This window comes from Cebus imitator, unplaced genomic scaffold (assembly GCF_001604975.1).
Source record: "Cebus imitator isolate Cc_AM_T3 unplaced genomic scaffold, Cebus_imitator-1.0 Scaffold39, whole genome shotgun sequence".
NCBI classification, from domain to species: Eukaryota; Metazoa; Chordata; class Mammalia; order Primates; family Cebidae; genus Cebus; species Cebus imitator.
The window spans coordinates 8,697,571-8,722,667 of record NW_016107354.1 but is presented as its reverse complement, the minus strand read 5'-3'; the positions used below and the strand labels follow the sequence as shown (position 1 = coordinate 8,722,667).

At 35.6% G+C, this 25,097-nt stretch overlaps 1 protein-coding gene across 4 annotated transcripts in view; it reads right to left on the bottom strand.

Annotated features, from left to right (window-relative positions):
* The window catches only part of ZDHHC13 (zinc finger DHHC-type palmitoyltransferase 13), a 54,454-nt gene that overhangs the window by 2,771 nt on the left and 26,586 nt on the right, over window positions 1-25,097 (bottom strand). For 3 of the 4 annotated variants that reach the window (XM_017525889.2, XM_017525892.2, XM_017525893.2), the window contains 12 exons: window positions 24,401-24,545; window positions 22,954-23,018; window positions 21,427-21,589; window positions 21,063-21,188; window positions 18,036-18,169; window positions 14,878-14,978; window positions 9,872-9,996; window positions 8,964-9,026; window positions 8,188-8,281; window positions 6,956-7,039; window positions 2,742-2,899; window positions 521-618 (listed from right to left, as the gene is read on the bottom strand). In XM_017525889.2, the coding sequence (XP_017381378.1) occupies window positions 521-618; window positions 2,742-2,899; window positions 6,956-7,039; window positions 8,188-8,281; window positions 8,964-9,026; window positions 9,872-9,996; window positions 14,878-14,978; window positions 18,036-18,169; window positions 21,063-21,188; window positions 21,427-21,589; window positions 22,954-23,018; window positions 24,401-24,545 (1,356 nt within the window). The remainder of the gene's footprint in view (window positions 1-520; window positions 619-2,741; window positions 2,900-6,955; window positions 7,040-8,187; window positions 8,282-8,963; window positions 9,027-9,871; window positions 9,997-14,877; window positions 14,979-18,035; window positions 18,170-21,062; window positions 21,189-21,426; window positions 21,590-22,953; window positions 23,019-24,400; window positions 24,546-25,097) is intronic. The other variant, XM_017525890.2, reaches the window with a different exon arrangement.

Sequence of the window (25,097 nt, the reverse complement as noted above, 5' to 3'; positions counted from 1 at the left end):
TACAACCAAATGCTCAAGGGGGAACAAATCCAAACCTGAAAAATTGGCTTCTCCCTGGGACAAGTGGTCACATTCAAAGTAGGGCTAGAAGAATTAATGGTGATAGAAAGCCAGGGTGAAAATCCTGGCAAAGCACACAAGCAAACACTTTCTACAGAGTACCTTGTGGCTGGCTCTCTCAGCCATACACCTAATTATCTCACATTAACTCCATGCCAGCAACAAACAACCTTGTGACCATGTGACATGACTGGACAGATTCCCCATCTTGGCAAAACTTCAAAGTGACTTACTATTTGTGCTGTGTCCAGTAAACTAAATCTCAAATTCTTACCACCTTGGGGCTCATGACCTTACCACTCACTCCATTACTAAGGCTTCTCTAAGAAAGGAGGGGGTCAACTGTACTAGATAACAGGTTAGAGAACAGTAGCATGGCTATGGGCAGTGGCACCAGCTTAGGAAACCAGTGACTAGGGATCTTCTACAGGACTCAATGTCCAGAACAGCTCTCACTTACTTGTATGGTGTTTTCCTAAGGGACAACGCCTGTTTCATATGCCTGCTCTGCTTCAGCAGGCTGATTCTCTCATGGGAGGTCAGGCCCAGAAAGGCAATCTGAAAAAGAAGGGTGGAAGGTACATGAAAAATACCATCTTATAGCTCTATCACTCTTAGCAGTACATCACAGGACATTGGCAAAGATTTAGCAGTCCCTCACAGACAATATCCCCCAGCTTTCTAACCAAGGATCATGGTGATGCAGAGATTCAGCAGCCTTAAACTATACTCCCCTATATAAATCTAGTAACTGGCATTTTGTGTGTGTGTTTTTTAATTGTCTAATTTTTTTACTAACCTTCAAGAAAGTACTGTATATTGACTTAGAGCTGTGAAACTGCTTTATTAATTCAAGCTATGGTGTATGGTCATTTTTAATGTTCAGCACATTCAGTGTGTAACTTTTAGATAAATAAAAAAACATAAGATGACTATCAGTGCAATTATCTCAACTTGTATGTTCTTTTTAGTATCTCTTTGAAAAGGGCCAAAGAAAAATTTAATCAGAAGTAAAGAACATTTAATTCTATACATTTGGGGAAGACTGAAAATTAAGGTAACTTAAAAATTCTTAAATCATTAAAAACCATAACTATTCACAGAGTTATCTCATTTAAACCTCAAGTTCCATATCTGTAAAACAGCTCATCATACCATCCTCATTACATTGTTTTAAGGATTTCAGATAATCTGTTTAAAATACCTAACCCAGAGACTTAGAGAGATGAAGTAACTGATTCAAGGCGACACAGCTTAGAGTAGCAGAGCTGGGACTGACTCCTTGGTCAGAGGGAGAATAAAGCCCATGCTCCTAACCAACAGCCTAGACTCTCAGCTTGGCATGCTATAATCAAAGCCACGACTACCCAGAGCACTCAGGAAATGAACGTCTTCAAAGAACTGGATTGTTTTGTTCATTAAGAAAATAGCTTTGCTCTGAATTCTTCCTTTTGAAAATTATCTGAAACTTTATTTTTCACCTTATTGACTTTTTTAAAAAAATAAAGGTTATTATCATCTCACATACTTGTACTTGTTCTAAGATTCCAGAAAAGAAGAGAATTAGAAATTATGTCTTAAAGCATTATAAATACTATATTATAAACAATAATATTAATAATTATAGATGCTAGTATCTATTCTTGCTGCCAGAGTCTATTTTGATGTCAGAGTGACAGGAGATTAAGATGAATGTTCAGAAACCTCAGTTTAGTCAATATTAACTCAATTTCATCCTTAAACATTTTTTTCTTTTTCTTTTTTCTCTTTTATTTCTTTTTCCCTTCCTTCCTCTTTCTCTTCTTGTTATTATTATCACTATTATTATTTTGAGATCGGTTACTTCCCCATAAAAGTGGAATACACTTTGCTTCGGTTGAGTAATGCTCTAATTATCTAAGGTCTTACAGTAATTGATTCAGACTGATGACCACCCGATGCCCATTCCACGTCGGCAGGACACAGCAATAATGAGAATTAGGTTAGGCTCATAGGGGATGAAGGCAGGAGGGAAGGGACTAAAGCTTTGGAGAAAGCTGAAGGTGACAACTGCCCTGGAGCTTGAACTTTCAATTGGCCATGGCCTTCTCTGAAAATGTAATTACTATGTCCAGTGGTTAGTGATGCATTTTTCATTTCTTTCCACTCTCATCCACTTAAGCACTGCATAGTAATAACGGTAACAAACAGGGTTGGAAAAACTGAAGGAAAACAATCATCTCACGTTTGCATGATATTTTAGTTTACACTATGGTTACACACAACATATAATTTAACTGTACAATGGAAAAAGCCCTTGAATGGGACTGTCAGAAGACCTAAGTTTACAGTTCTGATTTTGCCACATATTGGGTGACCTTGAGCACTTCAATTTACGTTTCTGTACTTCTATTTATAAAATAAAGAGGTCAGATTAGGTAACTCCAAGGTCCAACTCTAATAATTTATTATGCTAACCTTTAAACCATCTTGTGATTTAATGTAGTAGACAGGCATTATTATCCTCATTTTACAGACAAAAAACCTGAAATTCAAGTGTGGTTAAATGACATGGCTAGATTCACACAGTAAGTGACAGAGGTAAAAACAGAATGCACATCTTCTGATTTTAAATTCAAGTCTATCTCACTACAAGTTTTGGAAATTTTACTCAAAGCCATTGTAAGAAGAGAAATAAATACCTGAAAGAGTTGATTTAATAATAAAAATGTTGACCATGAGAAATGGAAAGTTGCTAGCATCAAGATATATAAAACCCAAGGGGAACAGGCCACAATCTGATTGAGGTAAGTCCATAATCCATCTTCTTTGAATGTTGTGGCACAATGATTAGACCAATCTGTGAATTTACACACACACACAAAAAAATCCCATTATTTAAAAAGGCAATAAACTAGTTATCAGTCTTCAAGAAGATAAAATCACTGAAGTTCTATTTAGGGAGAAGAGAAAGCAAGGCACAGATCATGATTCAACTTTAGGAATTAATCTTCCACATGACAGCTCAAAAACCAAAGATGACAAAATGGTAGCTCAATGTTAACTGAGGTTATGATAACACTGTGTAAGTAGTCGACAGTGAAGGAATAAAGAAAAAAAAAAAGGTCCATAAAATCTTTACTAAAATCAGCATGCAGCATAAGATGTACCAGCCTGAAGCTAATTATTTGTTTAGAACATTCCCTACCATATTTGTGTTTATAGCAACTATGAGTCTATTACAGGACTGAATATAAACTCTTATTAAGGGTTCAGATGAACAGGCCATTGCGACGGGCACAAGACATCCAATAAGCACCTAGATGCCATCAGAATACAATCTAATAGCATACAGGGAGCTGGGCATGGGTATACTTCTGTGCTGACAATGTAACTAAACCTGCAAAGGAAGAAAGGCCAGATGAAGGGGCTCACAAGACAGATACTCCCGGGAAAAGAATATAGAGCAAGATTCAGATAGTCACAGCTCAGTTTCTCCTCAGGTGTGCCAATTAAAAGAAAGGACTTTACTATGGCCTTTCATATTAACCTCCTAACCCATGTAGCTAGGAGCAGCAGTAAGGAAAAATACACACAGGACACAGCAGAAACAAAGGAACAGATCTTTAAGCTTATATAAATCCAATGACTTTTATAGGCACCCTGGCCATGCATAAAGGGTGAATTATTTTTAAATGAGAATTCTGTAGATTTGCACCTTGAGGTTTCATAAATGCCTCTGACAATTTGATAAGCAGTTTTAGACATTTTCTTAATACTGCTCTGAAGAACTCCAGGGACAGGAAGAAAATGAGTCCATGACTTTCCTGTCAACTGTCCATTCGAACCCTAGAAATCTACTTTTTTTTTCTTTTGAAGTCTCTGATTTCCAATCATCTTTCGTGAAGTATGCCAGAAGCATTCTAAGAGCAATCATCATAGAGTAGCAATCAAGGTACAAGTTAAAGAAAATTACACTCTCTCTAGAGCTTCTCATTAGGACAGCAAAGAAAGATGCATCCCATGCACCTGATATCAAAAAAAGAATATAATTTCCAACAGTAGGTGGAGAAAACAGCTGTTGACTGGGAAAGAATGTCTATTTTCTTTCAGCTTACAGATTTCTACTGCTCCCTTCTGGGAATTCTTTTGATAGCACAGCATGATCTCACACTGAAGTCTTCAGAATACTGGTTTTCAGATTTAATATCAAAGATACAATAGCAAGTTGTCATTTACATTATCTTATGCAATGTAACACTTTAATTTGTGCTAATACATTCTTATGAGGTGGCCAATGGCTAATGGTAGGGAACTCATATCATTCCAAGTCAGTCGTTTTCATCTTTAGATAGCTCTGACAGTTACATAGTTCTTCCTGATAGTAATCTACAATCTTTCTTTCTGTAACTTATAGGATGCTAACACTTTCGGAGTCACTTACTATCCACCTTGTAACAGAGCTTACAGGAAATAGATGGAGGCTGTACAGAAGTAGCAGCTATTGGGTCACATGAGAAGGAGGGTATAGAGCAGGGCTCTAGTAATACAGTACTCATGGTAAACAAGGGAGGTGGGAATGACAGTGAAGCCTCATTAGAGAAATGGAGCACAAGTTCATGTTTTTTGTCTGTGAAATAATAATAAATGACAATGCCCTCATTCAGTGAAAATAAATATTGCTGGAATATAAATGGAATAAAGGTAACAAAATACAGTCAGCTAGCTTATACATTTGTAAGTGAATATAAGGTGGGAATGTCCTTATGAAACAAAATGCAATATGAAAATTGGTTCAGAGCCAGAGAAAAAAGACAAAGAGGAGGGAAGAATCACATGTGTAATAAAAAACTAACTTGGAAAGACTGAATGTGATGGAAAATCGCTTCTGTACTTATCAATACAGTCTTATGCTGGTCATAGATGCCAAAAAAAGGTGACTATTTTTAGTGAAGAGAAAGAAGAGAGGAGAGGCAAGAGTGGTGTAAGCTCTGGCTCGTCTCCCATAGGATCTATTCCAAGAGACAAGTTGGTCCATGTGCCAACTTACAAAGGTTTTCCAGGAATATGCTTTACTGTCAGGCCTTTTCTGAAAGGCAGCTTTCTCAACAGAAACAAGCACTGTCAAAAAATCTTTTATTTTTTACACCATAAGACATAATCTAAGAGCTTTTAAAAATCTAATGCTGGCCAGGTGCAGTATTTCATGTTTGTAATCCCAGCACTTTGGGAAGCTGAGGCAGGAGAATCACTTGAGGCCTGGAGCTGGAGACCAGCCTGGGCAACACAATGAAGATGCCATCTCTACTAAAAATTTAAAAATTAACTGGGTATGGTGACACGCACCTATAGTCCCAGGTATTTGGGAGGACAAGGCAGGAGGATTACTTGAGCCCAAAAGGTTAAGGCTGCAGTGAGCCATGATCGTGCCACTGCATTCCAGTCTGGGCAACAAGGTGAGACTCTGTCCCAAAAACTGCATAAATAAATAAACAAAAAACAAACAAATAAAATTAAATTAACTAAAATAAAAACAGAATGCTCAGGGTTACTGGTGGCTTTTGACAAGAACTGAGCTCATAGATTACAACCTTCTGACTATTAGACCCATTTAAAATGGCGACAGTTACATTTAGCTACAAAAGCATTGGCTAGTGATCAAAGACACCCAAGGCATCAGGTAGGAAAGGGTCTGACAAGGTAACTGACACCCTCCATGCCTATGGCAGGGCAAAAAATAACTCATTATACATAGACACTAGTTAATAATCTCTAAAAATGAAACCCCAAACAAAACAAAATTTGTAATACTTGATATTTCCAGGGAGGGAAACTGGGAGGCTGGGGGGCAAGTGTACAAAAAATTGTCTTTCGAAAACTAACAAAAATTTTAAACTAAAGAGAGAGAGAGGGAGAGAAGAGAGAAAGAGAGGAAAAAAGTATACATGTACTGGGGCTTAGGATGCTATGGGGAAAGAAACGTTCTTAATGTCTTTCAGAATTACTCCAGATTTCAGCTCAAGCAACAAACTAGTACTCTACTGGTAAAGTTAAGATTTGACCAAGAACATAACAGGAGGGTGGACGGAAACAGATTAGAAGTGAAGCCTCTGTGTTTAGAGCCCAATTCTCCCAAAGCCTTCAAAATAAATAAACAACAAACAGTCAAAGTCCAAATAAATAAACTACAAGCACTATAGGTTTTTCCAGTAGGGAAAGCTATTTCTAAGGTCTGAAAAACATAATCATGAAATTCTTAAGAGATAACCAAAATCTTTCTTGTTCAATTTAAATCCTGTCCTTCTTAGTCAACCACCTCAGAACAGCTGGCTGTCACTCCCTATGTGAGACCCTAGATACTCTTTTAAACTGCTACTTAAAGCTTTTTTCCTTTGTCAGGGCCACAGAATAAGTGATCTAATGTTTTCTTCCAAGTTACTATTTCCAACCTTTTAACTGTTAGTATTCCCATCAGTTCTCAGTTTCAACTTGATACTTACCAAATGGCATGTGCTTTCAGAGGTCTGTCCCTTAATTACTGGACAACTATCCCCCAACCTCTCTACCACTGACCTTATTTTTTCTGTTTTATTTACTTATCATCTCCAGCTTTGTATTTGAGCAGCTGACTTTCCCTCTCCACTGGAGAACAAATCTGCACTTGCCTTAAATTAATTTCTATTTTTGACCACTTCTCAAATTTATCATGGTTTTTTTCTAAAGTACTGAGAACTAACCTCATTTTGCATTTCTTGCAGCTTTCCAATGCTGAGGGAGTCTTAGAGGCATTCACTTTGTTGTTATTAGGGGTATGGTTTATAGTCATCCAGCCAGAATGCGATATACAAGGATTTATAAGGAAAAGTAGAAATGGGTGTGGGTGTATGTGCTTGTTATACGAAAAATTTACACTTACAGATGAAAGATCCATATATAATCCAGCCACATACTATGGAAAGGAAAAACAAGAAGAATATATAATAGTGATGGTTGCCAAAACCTAAAGAAAGAAGAAAAAATTATACTTAATATTTTCATTTCTTCTGATTTTCAACATAAGACCTCCTTAACCACTTTCCTGTCAAAAGTCCTCACCAAAGTAAAACAGAAATAAGGCTGTTGCTTTGCTTTTAAGTACCATTAAATCAAACCACACATTTCTGATATATCACAGTCAATTGTCCACATTAACTGAACTAGTATTTATTCATTGCTTACTTAAAAGAAGATACTTTTTTTGGAATAGAATACGTAAAGTTAACTAAGCAAACACGCCTCTAGGCTGGTCTATCCTGTGATGGAAGGAAGGGAAGTAGGCAGGATTCTGGACAAATCATACCCTGTCTCTTTCTTCCTTCCATGTAACATGTTTATAAAAGTACAACTTTCAGAATAAAGTTAACTAAGCAAACACTGCTCTAGGCTGTCCTATCCTGTGATGGAAGGAAAGAGGTAGGCAGGATTCTGGACAAATCATACCCTGTATCTTTCCTCCTTCCATTTAATGTGTTTGTAAAAGCACAACCTCTAAATATCAAGGATTGACTTAACCAGGAGAACACAGAAAACGAATCTGAGGAGCAGCAATAAATTTACATGTTGCTACATTTACATGCAAAGAGTAGGAACCCACAGTCTGAGATACTTCTACAGAAGGGAAGAAAGCAGGAAAAGCCTGGCAATTAAGTCTTCTCTTGCATATGCTGCCTTCTCAGTGCTGGAGATAGGAGTGTTTCAATGCTAAGGACACAAATGCTCCTCAGCTTTCATCATGGTCTGACCTTCTCCTGAAGCAGCAAAACCCGGCAGAAGGTAATACTCATTGGAATCCGGAGACCTAGGTTTACATATTACTAGTTGTGTCACTGTAAGTTAAGTGTTTTAACTTCTCTGATCTAGCATTTTTACAAGTGATATGGAGATAATATCTTTTCTGTCTACTTCACAGGTCTGTGAAGGATAACGCATGTGAAAACACTATATGACTTATATTACTTATATTGTAATAATGACATATGGACTCATTGCTATTGGAATATTGGAATACTGAAAATGGAGCCCTTGGATGCCCTTCCACTTTTTCTATGAGTCATAACTAAACATATGCTTAACTTCATACTGGTAATTGAAAAATTAAAGTCTTCTCACCTATGCACCGTCCAGTCCACAGGCAGTGTTGATCATATCGAGCCACACAGGAGTTGCACACATGGCAATGGAGTGACCTTAATGGCTTCCTTATCTAAGTGAGCAATTAAGAGAGGCCTAAGCAAAAACAAGCATCTCAAAGTGGTAACAAATCACAAGCAACATTTTAACTTTAGGTCACAAAGGCATTGGCAGAAATCCTAAATAGACCATCAATTCACACAGAGGCTGTGGAATGCCTTATTAATATTTACTTCCATATGTCTACTTTGATTAGGACATCACTAAGGGGGATCTGAATTCCAGAGCCTGTTCACACTGGCTAAGCAGAAATGAGGCAGTACCACAGAACAAAATAAGCACAGAACTAAGGGAAGGAAACCCAAGTTCCATTTTTAGCACCACCAATAATTTGGGAGAATTTACTTCCTCCCTTGATTCCTCAACTGCAAAATGAGAGGTTTCACTAAGTGGTTTCTAAGGCCATTATGAGCCTCTGACTTGAAGTTAGTTCTAATATATGCTTCATGACAGAGAAAAGCAAATAAAACACATGCTGGATAAGTCACAGAGAGATGTAACCAGAGACAACTTCAATAGATTACAAACATCATTCTTCCATATGACAGAAAGCTGTTCAGACAGTAATGTAAAATTATAAATGAGTAAAACAACAGTGTATAAATATACCATGAAGATCTGACAAATGCTTATATGAGCAATGTTATCAAGAATTTGCTTTTGCTATGGAAAAAAATTATATAGAAAAGACTCACAAGACATGATGTACAAAATGTTCTGAAATCCAGACAGCCAGTTTCTGCAAGGGTGATGATATTCTGAAAGACATGAAGTTTGACCTTATTATCACATTTTGTTGGAAAATGTATTATGCATGGTTATGTACCATTCTCACAGCTCTCACTCCAAACTAAGCAGTCAGAAAAGCAACTGGAATACTTGCCACCAAATCATTCTGTGCTTGAAATGATGTGACTCTTCAAGGTTGCATTATCAACCAACAGCCAATAAATTAGGTTGCATGAAAATTACACCACCCCACTACTCCCATTTATCACCACATCTCTGTGAATGGCAATCATCTCCCACTTATGATCTGCTAGAGAAAAATAAATATGCACTTATGCACACCCATTAAAAAAGAAAAACCCACCAGTATACATCAAAACTGAAAGTTATAAGCACCAAGGGCTGGGTCTTTCAGGAACACAAGCTTTAGGTAACAAAGACAACACTCTCCAACTTCTAAACATTCATGAGCAACGGAAAACATGCCATGTCATCTGACGACGTCACATTTGAAGAAGAGAAGGGGCATCTCCTCAGCCAATAAGCAGAAGGGCTCTCCCTGGTCACTGACTAGTTTATTAAGTGGGAAAAAGTAAGCTAAATGACCATTATAAAAATTATAAGGAAGCAGGAGATCATATTCCTAACAGGAATCACATCTGAAAAAGTCTTGGTGGGGTATTACTTTAACAGAAAATAAAAATACACGTTAAAACTTTCATATACATAAATGAAAAAAGTATAACAGTAGAAATCTCATTTTTGCTATACCACCCCACATGTCATGCAGCCATAACAAAAACTAACACATCTGTAAACTTTCTAAAGTTTACAAACCCTCCTATTAAAAACATCAGTAATAAATAAATCTCACCACTTTTTTTTCTTCTTCAGACGCCTTAGTGAAGCCTGGATCAGTTGCCCAGGTCTTATAGAAAAAGTAGAGAAAGGCTACAATGCTGAAAATGAAACTGAAATAGAAAGGGGGTCCTGCCAAATGTTAAAGCCAAGTTAAGGAATATAACAAACTCCCTTTAAAAAGAATATAATTATGATGTAAGCAAATTTCATAACTGGCACCTAAGAACCTCACCTTCCCTATGTACACATGACCCCACCCCTAAACCTGTTCCCATTCTATGTTCTAATCCTACTGGAATTTGTTCCTACTTGGCTAATAATTAATGCTTCCTTATTAGTTGAAGCTCGTACTAAATATTGATAGTAATAGTTGCAACATACGAGGAACATCCTGAAAAGTGACACTCAAGACCAAATAAATTTCTCTCTCATGGTGTAATTGTGGCTCTCCTGTGAGTATCTAGAAAAATATTCTTTTATCATTTTAACAAAATCATTCAAAGAAACAAACCTCTTGATTCAGATATTCCAAATAAAAATATTTCCCTATATATTAGATACATGTTTGCAGAAATTTCCCACTGTAAGTTTAGTAACCAATCCTTTTATTAGGCTGAGTTAATTTAGAGACAAACTGTTCTCCTTGCGAAATGATTATGTATCACATACTATTAGGGAAAGTCACATATTACAGATAAGATAAAAGTGTTTTCACAGATAAATGTTACCTGCTTTGAAATGTTTTTAAGGTGATACAAATTCTCTGTATAAGAAGTAAAATTTTGCTCCAGGGAATGACAAATGAACATGCAGTAGTGAATCAATAAAACCAGAAATAAACCAACTGTCCTTACCCAATCGAAATAATTACTGACAAAGTAACTGTCTCCACCTTTCAAGATTCTGCCATGCTCTCCTGTGCCAAACTTCAGTGTGGAAAAGTGACCACAAAATACTCTAAACCCTTTTTATTGAAAGTGTGGTCAAAGGACCTGCAGACACAACTTCACCTGGGAGCTTGTTAGAAAAGCAGAACTTCAGGCCCCACCCTAGACCTACAGAACCAGACTCTGGGTTTTAACAAGATCCCCAGGGACTTTCAACATGCACATTAAAATATAAGAAGCCCTGCTCTAATCCACAAAGACAGCACAACCACATCTGGTTAAGGCAGGCAGGAATACATCTTGTTGGCTTAATTTATCACAGTTCATCTGCAGGTGGGCCTAGCTTTAAGAAAGAGTTGGGTCCAGGGAAGTTGTGTATAATTCAATTTTAATAACATTTACTTAGAATTAATTAAAAAGGACACTATTAAAGGTACATAGGGCAAGACCTTTGTTAAAGAATCACATCATATTTTTTTATGAAATCCTGATCAACACATATGACTCAAAAATACATATGTTCAGTTCTCAAAAATACGTTCAGTTTAATAATGCAATGATCCTGCATGCTGAGCTGACTAAAATTTTCGGCTCCTGTTTTGATTAAGTTACAAAACAAATGGCAGGGGAATCACTGGATCCCCATTCTTCAAGTAAAGTGAATTGCACTCTATCACCTGACATAAAAGCTGAACACATTCCTTGCTTCAGTGCCCTTGGCTGTGTGGTTTGCTGACCTAAAATGTCCCCCACTTCCTCTCATTTTCTTCTGAAACTACACTTTTAGGATGTCCAAGTCCTAAATGCCATCAAAATCTAACTTATTCCTTCCTTGGAATCTTTTCTGATTCCTTAGAAAGAATGATTCTCTCCCTTCCCTGAATTTAGGAATGCTTTCTCTGTGGTACTTAGACATTGGACTACAGTTTATAGATACATCAGCCTTCCCAGTAAGCTGGTAACTTTTGCGGTTAAGTCTCTCAATTCGGAGCTAAAATTTGCCTTTCTATAATTCCAACCAACTGGTTTTCATTCACTTTATCCTTTAGATCTGCATTATAGCTGTCTTTTAGATCTAACCTACATAAGCTTATCCCCGCATTTGTTTAATACATTTTTACTGAGTGCCCATTCTACATACTACATTGGCTTCCAAATGACAGTGAAAGTGGAAGACAGTGATCATACCTCCAAGATAAATGGCAACACTGTCCTTGTATGTAAGTTTCCTGGTCATGTGCTTCTGTTCATGCTCCCATTTGTCATTCTCTCCTTTAAAAGGCTATAATTCAAACCAGAGCAAACACCAGTGCAAAGGACAGAGAAGCTGCTTTGTCTTTTGCTTGGACACTCAAATCCTTGTAATACTATGTGAGAATATACTCACTTCCCTGAAAGCTGCATCACTAGCCACATTAAACATTTAGTCAAGGCTCCTGGTTCCTTTGTACTTGACCAGAGCTATGTCATAGCTCACCATAACATGCACTTGTACAGCTGGTTTTCTAAAACTCAGTATGGGACTAAATGGGTATTTATCCCTCTTAAACTTAACTCAGTTAGTTACAGCCAATATCAGAAGCGTAATATTCAGTGATTCACCATTTCTCTCCTGAGTTTGAATTTTATCCTCAAACTCATCAATAAGGTCCTATTTTCTTATACTCAATCCCCCCTCATAATAGCCAAAGACATTACTTGCTAAACTTACAAAACGTACCAAAAGAAAGTGATCATCTGAGAAGCCAACCTAGAATTGCCTTTAAAATTAGTTTCAAAAAAAAATAAACAAATAAATAAAATAAAATTAGTTTCAACGTGTAGCCTTCTGCACAGATTTTATTCATAAGAATAATTAATAATGAAATATTAGGTATATTTATAGAATGCCAATTTTGCAATGGGGACTGTGGTGAGCACTTTATAGTAATCCTTGCAGCCACACCATGAGCTTGTTTCTGTTATCTCCAATTTACAGAAAAACTAAGGCTTGGTGAAATTATGTACCTTGCCCCAATGGTATATAGTCTGAAAAAGAGCTAACACTCAAAATCATTTTGTCTTATTCCGTAGTGCCCTACAATGTTTTCCCCTAATAGACCAATATCTGTGGTAGCAGATGTCCTTATTCAATGCAGACAGCAGCCTGAGGCAAAGCTAGCCTAAACACAGGGAGCACCTCAGTTCATTCACAAGGCAGTTCCAACAACATTTAAAATTTAGCTTGAAGAACATTGTTCTGATAGTGAAGTATGCCACCTACTGACTTTTTTGCTCTCACAAACAGCAAGTTCATATGGTTGCCTAGAACAAATGGCTTTAGGTTGTACAAGCAAATAAAATATTCCATCTTGTTGATTTCAACATCTTAAGATTCTGTCTAGCTATGGAAATCAGTTCTTCTGATGTAACAGCATCTTCACAAATATTGAACAGTTTCTAGTTAAACTCAGCTGAATATTAACTTCTATAAACAAGGTTTTCAAACCACAGTGGAGTTACACTTTTGTTAATTTTGATTCCTTAAATTTGAAATAATTCAATATAAAAGCTTTTGTGCAAAAATTGACGTTTCTCAAATTTAAAAAATGTATCAAAAAACACATTTTCAAAACGGTTTTTTTCCACTGCCATACGGATTAGTAAACAAAAATATCAGCTATCTCTCCTTAGTATCATGTCAATTACCCTAGAATTTATGAGCTGTGGGTCTTCTGCAAGTGATTTCGTTGTATCTTGTGCTGTTATTTGATGTACTCATGATTGCTTATAAAATAATGTATTTTTCTATCATGCAATAATATCATTCAAGCCTTCATTAAGTGGTGGTAATAAGGCTACTGCTTAAAAAATTGCCACCAAATCAGTAATTATGAGACAAAGAAGAGATAATAAAATCTTCCGGAAAAAGCCAAATGGCACCCATAGTATGTTGTGCCATTCATTTAAAGATATCTGAAAAATATTAGAGAGAATGCTCAGAAATAAAAAGGAACATTAAAGCAAAAACATGCTATAATGGATGTAGACATGTATTTTGAGAAATCATATGCCCGTCTCACTTCACATTTATTCCTATGGAAAAAATATTCTTGAATTCAGCTTATGCATGTCTCCCATAAACACTCTGTTCTTTCTTTTCAGAAATACTATTAGCAGAAATAGAATGTGGAATTTTAAAGGAATATACTAAAAGGTATATTTCCATCTACAACATTCCTTCTTTTCCTACTCCATAAGCAAAGCAAGGCTATCAGGGCTTCCCAGGGTCCTTGGAAGGGGAAAAGGGAGTCCGGCAAGAGGTGGGAAGATTGAAAATGCCTTCCACCTACCTGGAGTCATAAATGGTTAGAGCCCAAGTAACCTCTCTCCCCATTTCTAGGTGACAGGACCTGGCCAACACTAAGAGAACAACATACCCCTATGCTGGACTTGGGCGTAGGCCCTGATCCCCAGATAATAAACCTATTCCTTGGATGAGTTTGGTTTGTTTCTTTGTTTTTAACTTCAGGCTGCTATTCATTAGTGGGTCATGAAAAAATTAAATGAGCCATTATTAAATTTTTTAAAAAAGGAAATGAAATGAAGTAACACCATAGGGCAAAGCATACATTAGGAGTACAGTCTTTGTTTTCCATACATGTTGAGTGGCAAAGTAACTTTATTTTCACTGTAGATTGAAAATGATTGCCTTAGATTATACCACTAACACTTACCATTACTGAGGAGGCCACATTTTCCTCAATATCCCTTTCATGCAGTTTGTGTTGGTACTCAGAAAATTTTTCAATCAACTGTAACTGCTAACTAAGTTAAAAGAACCATCTGACCTTGAAGGAATCTCAAGACAATCCAACAAATTATGGTACAAGTAAAACAATAATACATTCTACTGTCCCCCTCCTATGAGTAATACATACTAGATACCTACTGTTTCCATAATGTACTCTGAGATTACTTCTAGAATCAAGTAGATTTTCAACATTAAACATCTTCATCCAGCACCACTAAATAAAAGCAAATGTAAGTTGCATTCCCTGGACCCTTTCCAATACCTAAATTCCTAGCAATGACATTATTCTTTTTTAAAGGCAAAGTGAGATATGCATCAAAATTGATGCTTAAAGGATATCAGGAAAAAATAAGATGAACCAAGTCATAAATATCCAAAAAATGGAACTTAGCAGAAAGGCTGTTGGTAAGTATACAAGGTTCTTATACCCAACCAAGAACCTAAAAGAAAAAGGATAAACATAAGGTATTAGTGAAATAAGGAATTAGTATGATTTGTATTAATTTTAGTTCTAAATTTCTCTAAATGGTGATAGTAATAACAGCAACAACAGTAACAGCTGTCACGTACCGAGTACTTACTATGTGTCACTTTCCATGTGGTAATAGAGTTATGCAACATCATCCTCCCATTTTACACGAGAAAGCTGAAGCACAACAATCTCAAGACGTGTATGTTCTAGTTCTTCTAACCAACTTATACAATATTTCATTCACAACAATTTAATATATATTTTCAATGAATCTTTTGTATTTCTATTGAGACATATCATATTTTTAGTTTTTTGGCATAAATTTTAAAATACACTAAAATGCAAAAATTGATAGAGATTCACCTTTACATTTAATATGCTTTCTTCCAGAGACTAGAATGGTATTTATTAAGTATACAGATGCACACAACCTTAAGCACATTCATCCTATAAGCAGCTTGAGAAGTAGACACTTCATATAAAGATACATAAAGGCTAAAAATGATACTAGTATTCAGAACACTAACAGTCTCATTTGGGTCACAGGCAATTTGAGGATCACATATAACTTACCCAAAATATTGCAGTTTCAAAGAAAAAATCTTTTATACTATAGTAGATTTTATACTATACTATAGTCATCTTTTGCATGAATATAGTTTACCTGAATATATTTTAAAATTTATACCAGGAAAAAATAATGGTTAACAGTAGCTATGAAGGGTTAAAAAAAATTAGCTACCAGGATTATAACCATAATTATGATAGCTCATATATGAGAAGAACTAAACAGTCCAAACCTTAGATGCTCAGCATGATGCCAAAATAAGCCCAATGAAGCCCTTGCAACTTCCAGGGTATGATCTGTTGGAGATCTTGCAGCAAAAAAATGCATTTGACCTAATTAGGTAATACAATGAACTACTAATTTACAAGCACCTGCTACCACTAACTGTCTACTCCTGACAGGTGCCAGGTTAACAGCCTGGATCAATAAGCAACTGCCCCTGTAATAAATAATAGAACTTTACAGTTGCTTTCCTCCATGAAATTGGGACCCTACAGAGGAATATGAGAAGTAAAGGCAGTTTGAATAAAGTTGTCATAAACATTTGACGCACATTTGAATTGTGTCCATTTTTATAATGTAGGCTTCAACTACAATAAACGAATAACCAAACAAAATCTCAAATGTTCCTATCCTAGGCAGTAGATATTACCAGCCCTTACTTGCTCTCTGAAAAAGGAGTGATGCCTCTGATCCCTGGTGATTTGCCTTAAAATTTATTTAGAGCCCCAGTTAATCCAATTTGTGGAAAATGAATAAATATCTCTAAGTTACAAGTTTTCCGAATAGCAGACTATTTTAGGCATTTTGCTACTTTTCAGAAATTTATGCTTTCACATTACATTTAAATTCTAATTCATTTCCAGCCAATTGTCCTGCTCTGGGGTGATACAGTAGTAAGTTTCCTCTAACACTTCATTTGCTCTTATGACAAAAGCACTGCAGGCTTATGCCAGAGAATGCTGGCAAGCAACAGAAAGACAGAGGAATACTCATGATCATAACCTGCAAAGAGCAACCCTGTATTTCCTTTTAGATACTTTTCTATGGATCATCATCATTACATTTTTCTTTGCATTCAGTGAATGCAAATATTTAACAGCAGAGACAAGTTTCCTGCTTTTACATTGCAGGAAAGTGATCAAGTGCTAGAATAAAATAAAACAGGGACGCAGCAGTCAGTCAGGGATGGCCTCACTAAGTAGGTGACAGCTGAACGACATATCCAGCTATGAAAAAATATGATGTCAGAACACTTCAGACAAAGACCCAAGCAAGGGCCAAGGCCCCAGGTGGGAATGAGCCTGATGTGTGAGAAAGAAGGTACAGTGCACTGAGGAGAAGGGGAAGAGAGGAAGTCACTGGGGAGGGAATGAATCACGTAATATCCCATAGGCAAAGAGTCTGGATTTTGTTCTGAGTACAAGAAAAAGTTACTAGAGGGCTTTAAGCAGGGAGAAAAGAAATAACTGATTTGCTTTTTAAAAAGACTCCCTTGATTGCTAAGTGGGGGTGAACTCTATGGGGATAAGAGCTGAAGTCAGGAGACTAGTGAGGAGACTTGGTCTTAGGGTGGGAGTTGTGGAGCTGGAGAGAAGCAGGGCAGGGAACACTTGGTAATGAACTGGATGTGGGAGGTGAGGAGAGGATGACAGCAATCGAAGCATGACACTCATATTCGTTTGAGGAACCGGATGTCATTTTCTTGAGAAAGAAAAGAGAAAAGAAGAGATGGGGTATGATATGATTACTGAGTACTATGTGTCAGCTATAGTTCTACGCATTTACATGTGTTAACCGAGAGGGCAGGCATTATCACAACAGTTAATCCTCATTTTATAGATGAAGAAATTTAGGCACACAGAAGTAAAGCAACTTGTTCAAGGTCAGACTATCATGTGGTAAAGCTTAATTTGAATTCAAGCAGTCTGACTCTTAACCATTAAAATATATATATATATAAAATCATGTATAAATATTGTCCTAAAAATGAAAACATACTATATTTACTATTTCATAACCTCCCACAATTTAATTAGGTTGTTTCAACTAAAAATTAGTAACAGCAAAAATGACTAGATCAAAATACATTTAGATTTAGAAAACAAAATTTTTCAAAAATGAGCAAAAATGCTTCAAGATAATTACAAAATCTTGAATAATTATGAAATGGCTATAAAATTCTCCCCATTATTCAAGAAAAATAACAATTAAAACATGACCCAAGATATTTATTTTCCATCAATTGTCTCCACCAAGTTACTAGGTTGAGCAATTTGCTTTCAGCCAAATCATATGCTACCAAAGCCCTTTCCTCCCATCCATCCCCAGGACGCTGTTATATGGTAAGTAATATTTATAGCTTGAAATAATCTGTGACTCCAGCTAACCAACAACAGAAATAAGAAATAAAATTGAAAACACAATAACCAGCCTTGCAAAGATTAACATACACACCTTGGAAACAAAGATGTCAGAAAAAACAATGTTACTAGAAGACATCCTTTTAAAAGCCAAGAATCTGAATTGAAGTCCAGTATGTATCCAACAGCCCACATGGTAATCACAGAAAGCATCAGCAGCAGGAAGAGCTATTAAGAGATTCAGAATTTTAGAACTTTATGGACTTCACCTCTTAAGTATCTAATAATAATGCAATACAAGAACTACTTCATAAGCATATAATAACAATACAGCAGAACTAACAGTTTTCCTCCAAAATTGCTGATTGATAAACTTGAGGCTTGAGAGACTGTACATCTTAGAAACAATTTTTAAAAGCCCTACATTTTATAAAATGTTGCTTAAACATATTTTGTTTTGCTTTTCTTCTTTACAAGAAATAGTGGTCTTTTAGAAAACTGTTAATGAAAGCTAAAATTTTCAAAATAACTTCTTGCAAACAAAATTATATCTTGGAAAGCATAAAGCAAGCTCAAGGGACTGCACAGAAATCAATATACAAGACTCAATGAGGAAACTATAAAGAGCTCCAACATGGGCAATGCATCATACCGTCCCTAATACAGAAGGTTAGATGCAATAAGTCTGCAGAAAAGATGAGCTATGTTTGGAGAACGTAGAATTTTAAATGTCTACGGACATCTAGGAGACATCCAGCAGGCAGTCAAAAGCAGGTCTAGCATTCCAGAAGACTTGAAATGTATCAGTATATAGGTTGTAAAGCCATGAGTGAATAACATCCCAAAGACTGTGCCAGTAGAAAGGGGGCAGAATCTTAGCCAAAACAAACACTTAAGGGGAAAAAAGCAAAGTCACCAAAAGTAACCAAGAACAACTGACCAGAAAGGCAGGATAAGAACTGGCAGAAACAAAGGCTTCAGGAAATCCAGGGAAGAAAGTTTCGAGAAGGGGGGTATTCTCAGTGTCAAATGTCACATGGAAATCAAAGATTGAAATATGTCCTCAGGATGCTAATAATTCAGGTTTATTTTGGCAAAGTTAAAAGAATGAAACTTCTATGAAACAACAGTCTGGCTGAATTGAAGCTGGGCCCCATGTCTGTGCAATGCAGTCTTTAATGACAAAATATGAGAACTTGAAAGCAAGCAGGGCTTCTTTTTTTCTTCTTCCATTTTCACTTCTCTAATTCATATCTAGGAGTGGATAATTTCAAATGACATTAAATCTTTAAAATGTTTCCAATTCCAATTGGCATGATGACACAAAATGAGCTAGTTTACATTTTTTAAAATGTAAATTTAGAATATCCTAGCAACATAATCTCATAACAGAGATAAGAATTAAATATGGATCTTAAAATTCTAAATCCTAGATATAACACTCTTACAGACAAGCTGCACTATTCATTCAACAAATACTTGAGGGCGTATTATATGCAACGTACTATTCTAGGGACTTGGGACACATCAATGAATTTAAGATCTTTTTCTCACTTAAATTCTAGGTGGGGAAGACAGACAAATAAAAATACTAAGTGAATTTTATAGTATATAAAAACCCGGATCACAAAGGGCTTTATGGGCCATCATAAAGACTTTGCTCTTACTCTGGAAGAAATAAGGAGACATCACAGAAATGTGAACTGAGGAGTGACATGACCTGACTTACATTTTAGAAGATTCATCTGCTGCACCAACATGGCATTGGTAGAGTGGTAAGAAGGGGTCAGATTCTGGATATAAACTGAAGGGTGAACTAGTCAACATGTTGTTCTAATGGACTGCATATGTGGTATGACAAAAAAAATTGTTTGAACCTGGGAGGCGGAGGTTGCAGTGAGCTGAGATCACGCCACTATACTCCAGCCTGGGCAACAGAGTGAGACTCTCAAAAAAAAAAAAAAAAAAAAAGGCAAACACCAGAGGAACGCTGGAATTACCAGCTACTGAGGTGGGGAAGGCTTAGTCAGGGGAAGGGTTGGGAGGGTATCAGGAGAAGTCTATTGAGCATCAAAGTGGATGAGTCAAGTAGGTAATTGGATATATGAGTATGGAAAGGTCTAGACTAGAGAGACAAATATGGGAGTTAGCAACATATAGATGGCATTTAGGGAATGAATAGACAGCAAAGTTCAAGAACAAAATCCTGGGGTACCCTACCAATAACAGATGCAGAAGAAGTGGAGCTGGCAAAGGAGAAAGAAACCAATATTTCTTTCACTCCCCACTCCACATGCCTAATGCAAAAGAAGTGTAGCATTCATGGTGATCCTCTACATAGAAATATGGTGTCTGTTAATTTAGAATCACTCTGAAAGTATAATGCTAATTATCGTTAAAAAGATGATGGTATCATATCTGAAAACACTAGAAACAGTGGAATCAATCCACTATTCCATTTTAACAATTTAAATAGTATTCACTTCAATGACTTAGATTTTGTTAGCCATTCATGAGAACAAGCTGAAGTTTCTAACATTTTCCCTATTCAGTTCATTTTCAAGTTTAGAGGAACACCACTGAGAATTGCTAAACTAAAAAAATGAATAAAATTTGGGTTTAATCTCTCAAAATTCCAGTGTTTTATGAAGTGATATCATATGCCTAAATTTTGCAACAATGTCATTTTTAAAGTCCTCATGATTCTAATGAAACATTTTTAAATGTTACTATTTTCCTTTCAAGAAAAATTTAGTAAAGAAGATCTTTCTAAAAGCTTCTATAAGACTCCTTGCAACAAGGTGTTTTTCCCATTGTATCTCTAAAAATCAAAACCTTTTGCATTTCAATACATTCATTAAATAAGTGTGGAAGTATACAATAACATTTATTCATAAGGTAACATGCAATTTTAGAGCATCAAGCTGAGGACCAACAATAAATAGCCAATGAAAATGCCGAATTTCCAAATTTAAGTAAAAGGATGCATGGGAAAGATAGAGTCAGCAGATATAATGCAGCAAAAAGCCGACTCTCTGGTTTCCTCTGATGCCTTAATAAACAAAACGAAATGAACAAAAAAGTCATTCAATCCCATAGAAAAGACCCCATATGAAAATACCTCGCATTTCTGCAGCCATCTCCAAAGTCTGAACTTTTGGTTGGCTCTCATTTTGGCTTCTGTTTTTAGCATATGGATAATGAGCTGATTTTTGTTTTGTAGAGCCATATCAAGAGGTGTTTCTCCCTTAAAAAAGAGTGGGGTAGAAAGTTTAATAACTTTTTTAATATATTATGAGTGCTAAACGTTTTTTAAACTCACCAGAACCATAGACTCAACACATTATTCCAAGAATAGCCAGCTATTATCATTTACATCTATCTTGGAGTAACTGAAAACAAATATATAGCTTATCTTTAGATTAATTTATCAATCTTCTAACTCAAGATATAATAAACTAAGGGAGATAAATACCTGGCCATACCTTAGCATTCTGGATATCCAGGCTAGAACCAGCTTCCAAAAGCTTATCAACTGCATTAACATTTCCTGCTGCAACTGCCCAGTGAAGTGGAGTGTTTTGGTATATTTTATCAACCACATTGAGAGAAGGATTAAACTTTAAAAGAAATCCAGTTGGTTCTGGCCTGTCTCAAAATAATAAAATATTAAGGGGCATTAACACAGATGATGACTTAAGGAGTAAATGCAAAATATAAATTTTTCAGACAATGGCATCAATTAATCATTCAGTTAAATATTCAGAACTAAGAAACTTCTTTGTACTGAGTTCTATTCTAGGTACTAATAGGAGATTTTAAAAAAGACATCTGTTAAATGATGACCTGCTATATAGAAAATTTTAACAATACAGTAGAATAACTGATTTTGTTTTTGAAACTTTTGCTTTCATATTGTTGTTCTATTAGCTAACACTTTTCTTTGAATATAGATTTAACTTTAGCCAATATTAAATCCCATGCTATTTATTCAATTAAAGACTAAATGTATGTTTTAGTTGAGTAGCTAACTTCATACTCTCCATCAAATCAACTATCAAAGAAAGCAGGTATAAATTATATCCTAAAATATTTGTATATCTTAGAAAGTTACAGATTAGAAGACAGAATTCAGTAATATATTTTCACTTTATCAATACCTTTCCTTCCTTCATGACTACTGAAGAGATTCTTTTAATAAAACAACATACATTCTACTTTATTTATTCCATCAACATCTTTATAGAGATTATACCTGACTTTAGATTTATCAGCAAAGAAGAGAAAATGCTATTTAATAAAATTCTACCTCCAGCCCTACCATTCCATGAACAAAAAGGAAATAGTATTAGAACACAGTTCTTGGAAGAGAAGTCCTAAGCACAAGCAAAATCAGAAATTCAATACAACATAGATACAAACTGATAAAGTGAAAACTACAGTATGTATTTAGATAAATACCAGAAGTTGAGCTATACAGTGGTAATTATGTGTTTATAAAAATAAATACACAGAAAAACTTAAATATGCAAGTACCTGATCTGAACATATAGACTATTTTCAGTTATGATTAATATTTTCAAAGCAGTCAAGAATGATGTCAGAGAATTTCAAAATTTAATATTTTCCAGAAAGCAGATTTATCACTTAGATTTCAAATTATAAGAATATTTAAAATTACAGCCATTTTATTAAAGGCAAAGGAAGAAATACAAGTCATGTTAACAGGTATATGTCAATGTTATCTCACCATTCCGTAAGAAAATTTTTTTCTAATTAGTAACTTTCAAACTTTTTGCCAAAGCTATCAGAAAAGAGAAAATATATTTCAATGGTGCTTTTCCAATTATAACCTACCTTAAAAGTCCATTATCACAGCCTCAGTGTGGAAAATCTTATTTTCTTCAGAATGTACTATCATCACACATAGACTGACATATGTAAAAATCACATACGCAGAAAAGACATCGTTGGAACCAAGAATCAGATTGAGGCAATTAAATTAAACTCACCCAATTACTTTGTGAGCTGATAACATGAGAGGTGTCTGCCCATTTACATCTGTCATATTCACACTCTATTCAAAAATAAGACAATTCACATAACTGTAAATATACTCAAAAGTCTATTTCTTCTCTTAATAGAAATAGGTCTTTAATACATTCAGTACTACCATTGTTTCTACATGAAGGGCTCAAATATCATTTGATAAAAAGAATGTTCTACTCCACTTCCATAGGGTAAAAATCCACAGATTTCTACAAAATATTTTTAAAGAGAAAAATCTGAATATATAAAGTGTTATATGATGTGAACACAAACAGCTAAGGGAAAGAGTAAAATGTTGATAGCTACCATCAAATACAAGAGATAGTAGAGACTTTAAAAGTCATCTAGTTCAGACCTTAGTTGACACATTAATTCACGTTATCATTTCTTACACAAAGCATTCAGTATCTACTCAAAAACCTCCAGTAAATAGTGAACTCCCTATCTTCTGAGGCAACTTGTCTTTCTGGACTTATTAAGTTTTACGCAGTAAAACATGAAAATTTCTTTTCTATTTTCTGGAATACAGAAAAAAAAGTATATCATATCTCCATGAGGATATATTCCTTTTAATGAGACAGGTCTAGGTTTAAAGTATACAATAATGGTTTCAGCTAAGCCAAACAAAGAGTTTCAGCTACTGAAGATTCTTATGGGCCTTAGAGGAACAGAACTTGGGAAGGGGCCCAAAGAGAAACAGACACAACTCCTCCTCATATGTTTATATTTTTCCAACAATGAAACCTAGGAGATTATAATTCTAATTCAATCAGCTAAGTCTGAGAGAAGGTGCTTATTTAAAGGGAGCAAAATCATTCCAACAGCATTTGTGCAAGCACATTTTCATGCCTTTTACAGGCAAGTCTGCTAATACATAAACTATTTTGCTACCAGAAAACATATTCCAAGCAAGTATAATTGACAGTGAAACTGACAATAACCTATAATTTAACCTATGCCTCTCAAGGCAAATCATTTTTCATGAAATTACTTGAGAGAACAATGAGAAACATATAATCAAATTGGCCTCCCATTTGGGCTCAAATAATGAAAGCAAATGATGGGTTAGTGATTTTACTACCATTTTTATATTCAACTAGAAGAAAAATACAGGCTTTGAAGTCATGTTTTTGAAAAACTCTGCAAATTACTGGCTTGATAAGAAAAACTATTAACAGCTTACAAGTTTCAGAAACATCTATTATATGTTACTGAGCTAAATGACCTTTCCTTTTCCCTCCAATGAAGCTGAAAAGCAGTATTCAATAGCTAAGCGTACTGAGGCTAATATCTGAATATCTTGATATCCATTAACCTCCACTTTAACAGTGAGGAGAGACTACTACTACTAATTTTCCCAACCTCTTCAGATTATAAAAGCTGGAGTATAAGACACATTTCAGAACATACCTGTCCCTTTGAGATGAGATATGCGATAATTGGCATGTGTTGAAACAATACTGCCAGGTGGATGCTGCTGAATCCCTCTCCATCAACGAGAGTGGCGTCTGCACCATGCTGGAGTAATAATATGACCATAGGTAAATGTCCTTGTCTGCAAACAGAAGACAAAAAGCCATTCTGTAGCATGCAGGAAAAGCATAAAGTTGGGGAGAAACTGATATTCCTAAGACATGAGGGATTTTGGTTACAAATAAAAAGTACTTCCTAACAGTAAGATTTTGAAACAATGGCAATGGTCCAAATGTTTTTTGCTTAGATGCCCCAAACTTAGAGCTATATGGATAATCATTCCTGAGTGCAAATGATAAGCTTCATAACTTCCCAATCTACCTTAAACCTTACATTACCATGTGTAAATAATATTTTTTATGACATGCTAACAATGAAGACTCTAAGACCACTTAGACTTCACTGCTGTTATTTTAAAATCAAAAAAATAAAAATAAAAATAAAATAAATCATAAGTCAGATATACAGAAATATAATATTCATAAACGATGGGTATACTGTGATTATATTAAGAATTATATTGGGCCGGGCGCGGTGGCTCAAGCCTGTAATCCCAGCACTTTGGGAGGCCGAGGCGGGTGGATCACGAGGTCAAGAGATCGAGACCATCCTGGTCAACATGGGGAAACCCCAT